Raw genomic sequence first — 12583 nt, forward strand, 5'->3', positions numbered from 1 at the left:
GACGCGACGCCTCATGCTTCGTGCACCATGCTATCTATAATCATGTAAATATCATATTTTGATTTTTTTTGTCTGTGATCTGACTGGTCACGGTGTGAAACGGCGTCATTGATCCCCGTATTGATTACGCATGCATGCATGGTGGAGAGCAGGAGCGCGACGAGCCAAGGTGTTCCCAAACTCTTTTCTTAAACTTTTTTTGGTTTTCCCACGAGGGTTTAGCCAAGACTCTCGTTCGCCCGATGTCATACGCGTATATGAGTGGAATGTTAACATTAGATCACTAATTACATAACTCACCGAAAGTGGTGGGGGGAGGGGGGGGGGGCAACAACAGTGGCACAATACTGTCAATGCGTTTCTAACCGCCTAACAAGGTAAATTAGTAATAATAACAATCAAATGAATCTGATTCTTCTCTGTGAGGACATCTGGAGGTCCTCGGGCTTCACGGCAGCGTTTCAGCCTGACAGAAGAGGGCGCTCAGACATTTGTTTTTGTTTCTGCTTCAGGCAAAACACACGTGGCAATTTAGTCATGTTTAAATAATCATCATAATACGCGCATGGCATCTAAGGGCATTCATATTGTCTGGCGTTTTTGTTTGTGTTGTTAATCCATGTTACATGTAGATGCTTTGTGTCCAGGCTGTTTGCTTGGATAAAAATAGATACTAAATCCTTCACTCTTCATCCCATCGAAATCTGTTGATCTCGACTGAATGACTGATGCAATATAACGCTTATGACCACTGTGCGCAGGAACCTTTGCAGTTTAGTTCTAATTTCCGAGAGCACATTGCTGTGAATGTCTCCAACGGTTACATAGCATTACACTTGTTTTGTTATTGTTGTTTGTTTGTTTGTTTAGTTTTTGTGGAGTCTAAGAGCCGCTTAGAGGGAAAGGGACAGACCAGACCACTAAATGAACAGCAGGACCATGTGGTTTTATGTTAGAAGCAAGAGAAATGGCAACTCCCGATTGTCAGTGTGAAGTCTGAACCAGCAGCTGCAGTGTACACACACGCACACACACACACACACACACGCACACACACATACACACACACACACACACACACACACACACACACACACACACACACACACACACACACACACACACAGTCTTCAAATTCCACTTCCTTCACACGTGGTTGACTTTCCTTTTGAAGTGCCATCAGCTGCAGACCTCTTGAACCGGCAGCAGGTATTGTGTGCAGAGACCAAAACAAAAGGACACATTTTCCGTCTTGCTGCTGGTTTACTTATTGCGCTACAGTATAATCTGGAGGGGCTGTCTTGTAGAACTTTGACCTTGTATCTCAGACTAACCTGACTTGACTGTTGCCATGCTGTTTGTGTTGGGAATGATTATCACCTAGTGCACAAAACAGCTAATGGGGAAGTTTTAGTCAATTGAAATGTAATTGAAATGAAGCAGAGACAGAGTAGGTGTTTGTTTTTTTTACAAACACAATGTAGTTTTGTGATGTAGTCAAATTCAAAGACTGCATAATACAACTCCTTTGTCTTTTGCAGAAAGAAGACAGAAGTTTTTCGTCGACGCTCAGCCGATCTCCAGCAGAACAGATTGATCTTCGGAGCAGAGCACAGGAATGGTGGATCACCTGCCGCTTGGTGAGGAGACCTTCCTGTATTACACTGGCTCCCCGGGGTCGGACTACAACTGCCTCTGTCACCACGCGAATGGTGGCGGGTTGTCGGGTATCATGGTGACCGACGCGTGCATCTACAACCACCACCACCCCTACCAAGGGGTGACGCTCTCCTCCTCCCCTCGGCCCTCTGAGGATGACCTCAGCGACTCCTCCAGCCCTCGGTCCTCGCTCTGCTCCAGCCCCGAGGCCTCGTCGCCGACGTTGCGGCACGTCCTCGGTGCCAGCTATGAAAGCCGGGGCAGCAGGAGCAGCGGGAGCTGTAGCTCCTCGGGAGGAGAGAGTCGGGACAGCCTGCTGGACCTCCTCCTCTCGCAAGCCTCCCTCCCTCGGAGCAGCTCTCACTCTTCTTCTCTATCTTCCTCCCTATCTCCATCCCCCCCGTCCTCTTCTTCTTCCTCATCTGCCCCTCTCTTACCCATGGGCCTGGCCTGGGAGTCCAAGAGGGAGCAGCGGCTGAATCTCCTCCAGCAGCACGCCAAAGAGGACTGCTACGAGTTCCCCGTTTTCCTGGACGAGATGCAGGATCCGGCGGCGCTCTTCTTTCAGCCCACGTTGGAGGAGATTGAGGAGTTCCTGGAGGAAAACATGGTGGTGGCATTGGGAAAAGAAGAGGAGGAGAGCGATGAGGCGATGTCGCCAATGCCAGAGGATGCTGAGGCGAAAGGTTCAAGGACTATAGCAGGAGAACTCGTATCATTGTCACATAATTCGGATCAGACTTTTGCCGTGGCTCATTCGCCCTCCTACACAGAGACCAAACACACACCATGTGCGTCAGACATGGACAGTCCGCCACCAGCAGGGAATTTTAGTTCTCTTCGTAGTGTTGACGAGATCAAACATGAAGATTGTGGTTCACCACCGGCCTCATCAGAAGGTACCGGTGCCTCCAGCGTGCCTGTCATCCTGCAAATCCAGCCCATCCAGATCAAACAAGAGCCCAACCCCAGTACCATCTCAGATGCTGCCACCCAGCAAACCCAACCCCCCAAAACCCAGCCAGCTCAGGCCTCGTCGGACATCAAAATTGCCCAACTCCTGGTCAACATCCAGGGGCAGACCTTTGCCTTGGTACCACAGCTGCTTTCGGCGACAAACATTGCCAACTCGGGCAAAAACGGGAGCACCATGTTGCCCAAATTTGTCCGGATCGCACCGGTGCCCATCGCCGCCAAACCCACTGGGCTTGGGGCAGGCGGGGCCTCAAGTGCAGGGGTTCTCGTCGGAGGTCAGAGGTACCAGAAGAGCGCAGTAGCGGACTTAATCAAAATGCACAAGTGCTCTTTTCCCGGCTGTAATAAGATGTACACCAAGAGCAGCCACCTTAAAGCCCACCTGAGGAGGCACACGGGGGAGAAGCCTTTTGCCTGCACGTGGCCCGGCTGTGGATGGAGGTGAGCAGAACCAAGTGTCCTTTTTTTAAATCAAATCACATGATGTCAATGAGAGCAGTCATGAACTGGAGAGATGTATTTGAACACCCTTCAGATTTACACACATTGCAATCTTGAACTGATCAAAGTCTGGTGAATGAAGACGAATGGATAGAGGGTTTGGTGGATAGAATATACAGTATGTAGAAGGTGCAGCTGAATGAGTGTGTTCTATCTATACTACAGAGATTACAGCAAGCAGGGCTATCAACTTCCGCTGTGGACTCATGTACAGATAGCTGTTGATAGTCTGTGTAACCCTTTACCCACGTGAGTAGACTTTGAAGAGATACCCAACATGAAATGAGTTTTCCAACAGACAGACCTCAATCCACCATTAGTGCAATTGGATGGAACAGTTTTATTGTTTTCGTTGGACTTGACTCATTGGAAGGTTTTCATACTTTTTTATCGAACAGGAAGTGGGCAGAGAGTGTCTTTTATGTCACCACTTTTAGTTTCATGGGGGCATGAATGTTTTCAGGGACACATCAGGCAAATAACAGTTTTTCTTGCACTGTTCAACTTTCGAGGGTTTAGGCTGTTTTGCTTCCATAACATTCCCTCAGACTAGCGGAAAGAAAACATACAAAATACACATCGCAGTGTTTATTTTACAACCTTGTTTGTTTGCGTCTGTAGGATTTCCCTGAAATTCCACAAAAGTTAGATAATGGCATCTTTAAACATAACATTTCAGATAACTTTTAATTAGAATAAGTTTAAAAAAGTAACTACGTTGCATTGTTCATGTTTTTTTTACCCGATTCACCTGTAGTGTCAATTTTACAAAACCTTTTTTTACTTTTTTCTTTAAAGGCCATATTTTCCATTTCCTCTTCAGCAGCTCTTACATACAGCAACCTTTCCAGTCTCATTCCTCTCAATATTCTGAACGTTTTTACAGAGGGGTTTGTCTCTATATACTTCAAAACCTGATTTATACAACATTACATTCTTATGCACATGTTGTTTTTTTCTTGATTTATGGAGTGATATTTAAAATTCCTGCCGTAAAAACCTTTGACTCTAATATGTCAACAAAAGGAAACAAACATTTCAAACCTGACTTTATCCAATGTTCATATTTCTGTTCTGGAAATGTATGAACATTAGCACATATTTAACAAGATACTGACTCGTGCAAATATTACATTTCAGAAAACCTTTTAGAAGGCTTAGTTAATGGATGGGAGGGGATGGTGACAGGGTCCATTTTACGGAAACTACACTAAATTCTATTCAACAGTCACAACTTGTTCTATTCTACATGCCGGCTGTGTGTCTCCACTATCGGTGTGTGTTTTTTGTACCATGGTTCAAGTTGTAGATTAGATAGAGCTCCTTTTGAAGTTTTCTGCATGCAGACTTTGCCCCCTGCTAGATATTCCACTTGTTTGCTGACTGTCTGCACCCACTAAACACACACGCGCACACACACACGTACACACATGCGCACACACAATGCATACACACACACACACACACACACACACACACACACACACACACACACACACACACACACATACATTCACGCAGCCGAGGATCAAGCTCAAAGTTTTTTACTTCATACGCATACTTTTCTGTCCATCAATCATTGCTTTTCATTTGGAATCCTGAACTGAACTCGTCCCTCCAAAGTACAAATTCCAACTTTTGGATTCCATATCTATACATGGAGCTCTTGTCCGAGAGTGCATGTGTTTGGACGGAGGCAGGGTTGTGTTTGGCCAAGCATCACGCTTCAGGTTAAATTGAGTATAACGGTGAGGTTAGAATTTGCATTAGCTTCAGGTGAGGAGAGTAAATGTGCCGGTCCCACCTCAGATCTCTCTGCACTGAAAACCTGCAGACACTTATAAACCCTCCAGATGTGAAAAGTTTTTCACAGTGTGTGTGTGTTATGTTTGGGCTTAAAAATAAATGAGAAATCATACGACCCTTTATGCATTGTTTAAAGCTGGTTCATGGCAAACGTGTGTTTTGTTCACATAAAGATATGATGTATGCATTTTGTAGCATACACTTCCCCCCCTGTGTAATGCAATCAAGATGATGTTCAATCCAAGCCAATGGGACATTTTGGGAAACACATTTAGCCATCTTATGCTAAGCTAAACTAATTGGTTCAAGGTCCATAGGAACAGATATGCGAGTATAAAACTATATATAACTATATACATAAATATATATAACTATATACATATATATATATATATATATATACATATATATATATACATATACATATATATATATATATATGTATATACATATACATATATATATGTATATACATATACATATACATATATATATATACATATATATACACATATATATATATATATATATATATATATATATATATATATATATATATATATATATATATATATATATAGTTTCTGCAATAAAAAGACACAATTGCATTTTCCAAAATCAATATATCTTTTGCTGACACCAAGTCACCTGAAATTAATTTGGCATCGTAAACTTCTGCACACCACGGAAACGTGGAATGTGGACGTTTTGGCATTCAGGCAGAGCCGGTGACGGAGTAAGTGCGGCAGCCGTTTTTGAAGGTTCCGGGTATAATAACAGGGCAGAACAAACACGGGACAAGACAGAACAAGATGAGGGTTGTTTCATAGTCGTTTGTTGTTTTAGCTCGTTACTTAACATAAGAAAGTCCCCCTGCGGGCGGTTGGTATTTATTTACTGTAGTTTCGGTTGTTTCCATTTTACAAATGTTGCCGTTGTGCGTTTCTGCAAGCATGATACAAGGCTGATATGACATATTTATGAAACGCTTCCATGGTTTGCAGAAACATACAGTGCCGACGTTTGTTCTGGCTGGGTTACATTCCTGTCCTCCCCAAACTACACTTCTGCAGGCTTCACATGACAGTGACTGTACTCTACAGTTGCCCTTTCCTTGCTCCTCTCCCCCAGGAAATGGAGGTGAGCTTGGGAGTAAAGCCCCTCTTACCCTCTGTAACCGTAGAATTGATCCATGTGTTTGCCCCCTTGGGGTAGAGAGGAGTGGTATTTCATTGGATTCATATATAACTCAGTGGAAGTTGTATTTCTTCCCTCTTTTTTTCCAAAGTCTTTTGGTATCCCTCTCTTTCTCTCTGGCAGTAGTTTATGGCCATGCTCATGTAAATATCTGGCATGGCAACACTTAAAAGGAACCCATGCAGGCAACAGATCAGAATCCCATGTGAGTTGTTATTTATTTTTATTTGGAGTCGGATCGATGCATCCGTCGTTACAACAAGACAATGTTGTTGGGTCACGACAGAGCTGTCGCAGTTTGATTTAGCACCACACTTGGACACTTAGAGCTCAGCTGACCGTCAGTCAGTTGTGATACGCTATCGCCGAAAGCAGACGGTGTCCTGCTTCGGAACAAATTCAGGAATTCAGCTCCTCTGGTTTAAAGAAATCCATCTTTGGGAAACTAGTTATTGATTAGTGATGTCACACGTTAAAGTGATTCCCCTCTCAATTTACACAGAGTTGAAATTGAGCCGCTCATAAACACGGTGACGGGACTAACTAAACAAGGGCAATAAAAGACGACAGATAAAACTCAGTACAGTACGTGCGCTTGCCAACATCTCCTGTTATTATAATTTGCCAACCAACCTGACGGCCCCGCCCTTACGCGGCTGTTTTCAGAGAGCTCCGTTTGGCTGCAGAGCCGAGACCGCCGTTTAGGAACAAGCCAGAACAGAGCCTGTACATGTGTTTCCCACGGCGCCCACGCTAAAATGGATACGATGTGTTGTGCAGCCCCGCCAAGACGCCCCGAGGAATGAAGGTGCAAGAGAAAAACTATGAGAACTGGCACATGATCAATTTCACCCCCACAAACCCCCCAAAGAAAAATTTGAAGACCAATCAGTCTATTTGCACAAGTCCTAAACGCATGTTGTGTTGAAAGATCCTCCCCCACAGCAGTATGTTGAAGTTGGGTTCAGGCCCAGTTTGAATCAGCAGAACAGCTGCATGGTTTCTATCATGCCCTGGCTTGAAGCTGCTGTAGTACGGCTGTAGGGGGTAATGTGTGCATGCACGTCACACGCACATTACCATAAGGAACTGGAGAGTGCAGAGCATGAAGAGACTGATGTGGTTTCACACCTTTACTTCAACAGCGACATACCTCTTGGTGTATGAAAACATTCAGAACTTTATGAAAGCTTTGCATTAGTGCTTACATATAGACATCAATGACTATAACTTTGTTCAACTGGAAACTACTGCCTTCAAACAACAAGAAAATCAACAAGAAACAACAAGAAAATCCTTCTTCTGTTCCTTATATTCGAACGGCATTGATTTCAATACAAGTAATGCATATCTACATTCCATACATAATGGATAATGGTACATAGATAATATTGAATGGTGAAATGTTGGCCATTAAATACACCCCTCTGCTGTTCGCGGATGATGTGGTCCTGTTTGCCTCCTGGGACCGTGATCTCCAGCATTCACTGGGCGTTTTGCAGCCGAGTGTGAAGTGGCAGGGATGAGAGTTAGCACCTCCAAATCTGAGGCCATGGTGCTCTGCCGGAAACCGGTGGATTGCTCCCTCCAGGTGGGGACAAACTGCCTACCCCAAGCGAAGGAGTTCATGTATCTCGGGGTCTTGTTCACGAGTGAGCGGGAGATGGACAGGCGGATCGGTGCGGCTGCAGCAGTAAAACAGGCGTTGCACTGGTCCTTCTAGCTGAAGAGGGATTTAGAGGCATTTACTGGTCGGCCTACGTTCCAACCCTCACCTATGGTCACGAACTCTGGGTCGTGACCGAAAGAACGAGGTCTCGGATACAAGCGGCCGAAATGAGCTTCCTCCGTAGGGTGTCCGGGCTCAGCCTTAGAGATAGGGTAAGGAGCTCGGACATCAGGGCCCCATTTCTCGTACCTGGTTCAACAAAGTCGATCAAATGTCCTATTATCCAGCTGAAATTACCGCGATGATTGACATCAGGCTAACTTGGTATCTCCCCGGCTGATCCGTGCTCAAACGGTCTCGTTAATTCAGTCATCGGGATAATTGCGCGTGCCCGTCTGCTTTAAAAGAGGGGGAAAAAATCAAACACAGATTCCATGATCTTCTAACAGTGTAATGGCAAATAAACTAAAAGGACCAGCCACTTTTTTCTCCGCTGACAAGCAGGAGATGATCATGAACGCATATGAGGAAGTCAAGACCGTAATCATGGCAAAGTCTAATGCTGCATTCACACTAAAAACGTTGTGAATATTCACAACGCTTTACACCGTCACCGCTGGACATAAGCGTCGCAAAATATCAAGTTAAATGTGTCAGTGTTGGGAAAATGTATCGGCTAATTTGAAGTGCTTCATCACCCAAATCAATTGGATTATATTTATTTAAATGTGCCTGCTGGCAGTAGTATACAAATGAATATATACTTGTGAGGATATATGTATGCGCATATGTATCATATATGTGTACATACATGTATATGTAGATAACCATATAACTAGGAGTTTGAATATGTGTATGGGCGGATCAGTATGTATGTATTATTCATAATCAGAAATTCAATCAATTGAAGCAGTGAAAATAAATTGTATTGTGTATGATTCTCTGTATTCCACCTGAGTCCACCTAAATCATGTTCTACAATAATGATATGTATGGTGTACTAAGAACACTGTCATATAATTATGAGTGCTTTCAACACATCCATAAGTTTCTTAAGCGCTAAATAAATGTTACAAACAGCACGCCATGCAGCGGGTGATAGTCTATGCATACAGTCTGCATGCAGTCTGTGAGATGGTCAATCGGCTGCGCCTGTGGTGTTCAATGTACGGCTCGAGGAGGTCTCGTAAATGATTCCTTATCGGTAGAATCAATAGCGCTCGTACAGGAAGTCATGACGATGTGAGAACGGATCTTGTCGATCTTGAAGAACCCTCTCCCTATAAAACTAATATAACTAATATCGCTCCTTCATCAATGAGGAAGTGAGCTGCCTTTTTTGTCCGGTGGGAGTGGCCAGCTAATCCAGTTAATTGAAGTAAACCTGCCCTGCAGCAGGTTAAGGGATTTCGATGTGTTGCTATGGTGATTTATCCAAACTTGCTTCATGGAACCGAAAAGCCTGACCTACATCATCTTATCCTGAAAATTATCCAGCTAACTCAGTAAGCCAGGTACGAGGAATAGGGCCCAGGAGGGAGCTTGGAGTTGAGCCGCTGCTCCTTCGTGTTGAAAACCTCAACAGCTTTTGAATTGACCTTTGTACCAACAATCATGGTCCCCAGAGGATGGACCCTATAGCTGTACAATGTGTTTTCGTGCTAATTAGCAGCGGTAGCATTCTAACACACAAAACTGTGATGGTGAACATAATAAATAGAGCTCCTTAGCTTCAGGATGGCCGCATTGTCATCAGGGACTTCAGCCAAAGACTTTGAGACAGTCAGGCTTGAAGGCTTAAAGTGTTTTGGCAATAAATAATAACTGTTCGTATCCTCCCTTTGCATTACAAAATATTAGACAGGCCCAGTCAGGCATCTCTGTACTGTCTGTGGTGTGGCCGTAGACATCAACATGGAACCAGATGGTAGACGACAGACGGGCAACACCTTCTGGGCAATACAGGAAAAAAAGGTCCATCTAGATGGCAGGACAAAACAATAGAATCGTACTTAATATATTTATATTCCTTTGCAATAGCAACATATATCATCGTGCGTTTTTTTTGTCTGTTATTTTCACGTAATTAGTCATTTTACAGCAAGATTGCTGTCGTTCACCAAAATGATTCACTGCCCGATTCCATGTGAACGCAGCATTAGTCTGGTCACACTGGTGACTGATTATCTGTACTACTTGGAGTATTTTGAGCTCCAATGATAAGAAAATATCCTGGACATGTAAAAGGTCAATAGATACAGGGCTACAAACGAAAGTAATCCTTAATAATCCTTAATAATCCTTAATCCTTAGTTAGTAGTCATTGGAAAAGATAATTTCTGGCTTTCTGACTATCGGCAAGTCAACAAGAAATGCAAGTTAAAACAAATTCAATACAAATCAATGAACCAAATGACTCTTCAAGGCTGAGTGTTACTTTTTGAGGTTCCTTGCTTTTCAGATTCCACACTTGGGCTTTATACGTAGGCTCTGTCAGTTATTTTTATTTTTATTGGGCCATTAAAATGATGAATAGGCCGGTTGTGTAATCCCTGTCGAGAGTGGAAATGCTTTGAAATAACTGTGAGCGACATCTTTATATTTCTGTGAGTTATCTCCTTCATGACTTCAGCCTGCCGGTGCTACTGGAAATGCACCGGGAAATAAATCCATGTTTCAGATTAATCTGAGTTTAACAGCTTTACGTATATATATATATATATATATATATATATATATATATATATATATATATATATATATATATATATATATATATATATATATACACAGGCACTACGCTATCAACCACTTAAACCTTCACTGTCATGAGACCCAAAAGTTGGCCTGGAGCCCATAGAGACCGGAGCAGAGCAGGCCAGGAATAGATTGGGTTTGAATCTAAGCTAAATATGGGATGGCACTTTAACTTCACAGAGAAGATGTAGAGCAAAACACTTGTACAGTATGCCCTAATGGACATGGACTTTTGATTTTATTTGGCTGTTTAAAGTGTGACTATAGGAAGTGCAGTATCATTTAAAGATAGAAGTGGTCGTATTTCAAAATGACAGTCAAGTTCCTCTGTGAAATTCCGTGAGAGTTTTGATCGACTGCGATTATGGAATGAAACACACAAATTGGAAGTAACGAGTGGGATTAAAGCGATGCTTAATCTTCCAATTTTCCTTCCGGCAGGTTCTCCCGGTCCGACGAGCTTTCCCGACACCGGCGCTCCCACTCGGGAGTGAAACCATACCAGTGCATCGTCTGTGAAAAGAAGTTTGCCCGGAGCGATCACCTGTCAAAACACCTCAAAGTCCACCGCTTTCCACGAAGCAGCAGGACAGGGCGCTCTGCAAACTGACTCTTCTGACCCCACTTTGACAGACTGACGCTGAGTGGGGATGGGGGGAGGGGTATGTGTGTGTGTGTGTATTTGTGTGACGAAGGACAGCGGAGGAGGGGGAGGTTGAAAGTCCAAACACCTTTTTAAAGGGGTCTGTGCAGGACTCTTGAGCTGGTGTGTGTTTGTGTTTAAACATGTACGAGTGACGTACATCCATGGGACTGTTATAATTTATTGAGTGGTGAGGAAGAGACTGTAAAAAAACCTAAAGCGAAACAGAAAACTGTTACTTGACACAACACCCTCACAGGTGGAATAAGCTTCTTGTATATAACAACTTTTTGTTTTTTGTCTCACTTAAATCTTTTAGCTGATCTAATTTGACAAAAGATTTGCTACTCAGAGTATTTTTCCACTTTGAGATGCATGTTATTGTTGTTGCTGGAGTCAAAAGCCTTATATGAATAAAAAAAATTGCTAAGGGGTCTGCTACTATTTAAAACCCCCTTCTTTATTTTTTTACCTTCCTGGAGCCAAATGTTGTTTCGCAAAAACGCATCGCTTGATGGCTTGAAATTCAATTTGTTGCCCAGCAAAGCTAACTGAACATGGGGAGCAAGGGGCCTTGGCTTGATTCCTCCCCGATTGACGGCAGACAGAATGAATGACGCGTCAACATTCCCGTAGCTTTGAATAAGTGTCCTTGTTGCCTTTGAGTCTCATGACAGGGACGATAACAAAACACTGAAGTAACCCCAAACACAAGAATCATGATCATGTCCAACGTTGAATTACCACTCACCAGCAAACATCATGTCATACGTAATTTGCACTGGCTCACGTGAAAAGTTTATATTTCTGGCCTTCTTTTTGTCTCATCTGGTCCAGAGTATTTCTTCACAACATTTTAATGTTCATTTTTTTTGGGGGGGGGGGGGATCAAAACTAAATTGGGGTGCAGCCACATCCAATGGTTATCTGCCAATTAGTTCAATCCATTGTTAAAAACAAGCATTTACTGAGGCATGTTTGTTCTATTGTCTTCAACTCGTGATAGAAAATATTTGTGTTCTGGTTTTGATGTCAAAATCATTTCTTTATTAGTCACTTTACTTCATGTCACTGCTGTCACAAGTGACACAAGCAAAGGGTGATGGTCTTGAACGTATCAAATCACTTGCCTCCTCTCCTGTCGAATCAAGCTTATTTTGTCTGTCTTCTGTTTAATGAGATGAGTTTTACGTATCAAATGAAATAATTTACATATCAAATCTACGTGGATTCTTTTTTGCACTTGCTAATGCTGGAAATATGTGTGTTACAACATCAAATGACAATTTCACCCGAGATCAGCTGAACAGCGGCTCTCATTGCCACAAATAGCAACTACAGGATTTACAATAATAGTGAAGAAGAGACACAAAGTA

General features: G+C 43.0%; 1 protein-coding gene across 1 annotated transcript; it reads left to right on the forward strand.

Annotated features, from left to right (window-relative positions):
• Positions 1–1618: 1618 nt before the first annotated feature.
• Positions 1619–11196, forward strand: LOC306743875 (Krueppel-like factor 15; the record flags this gene model as incomplete). Its single annotated transcript, XM_079226440.1, has 2 exons — positions 1619–3075; positions 11006–11196. The coding sequence occupies 2 exons, from the start codon at positions 1619–1621 to the stop codon at positions 11172–11174; spliced, it is 1626 nt and encodes a 541-aa protein (XP_079082566.1). The 3' UTR covers positions 11175–11196.
• Between the last annotated feature and the right edge of the window lie 1387 nt (positions 11197–12583).

The sequence above is a fragment of the Taurulus bubalis genome (genome assembly GCF_910589615.1).
Source record: "Taurulus bubalis genome assembly, chromosome: 11".
In the NCBI taxonomy this organism is placed as follows: Eukaryota; Metazoa; Chordata; class Actinopteri; order Perciformes; family Cottidae; genus Taurulus; species Taurulus bubalis.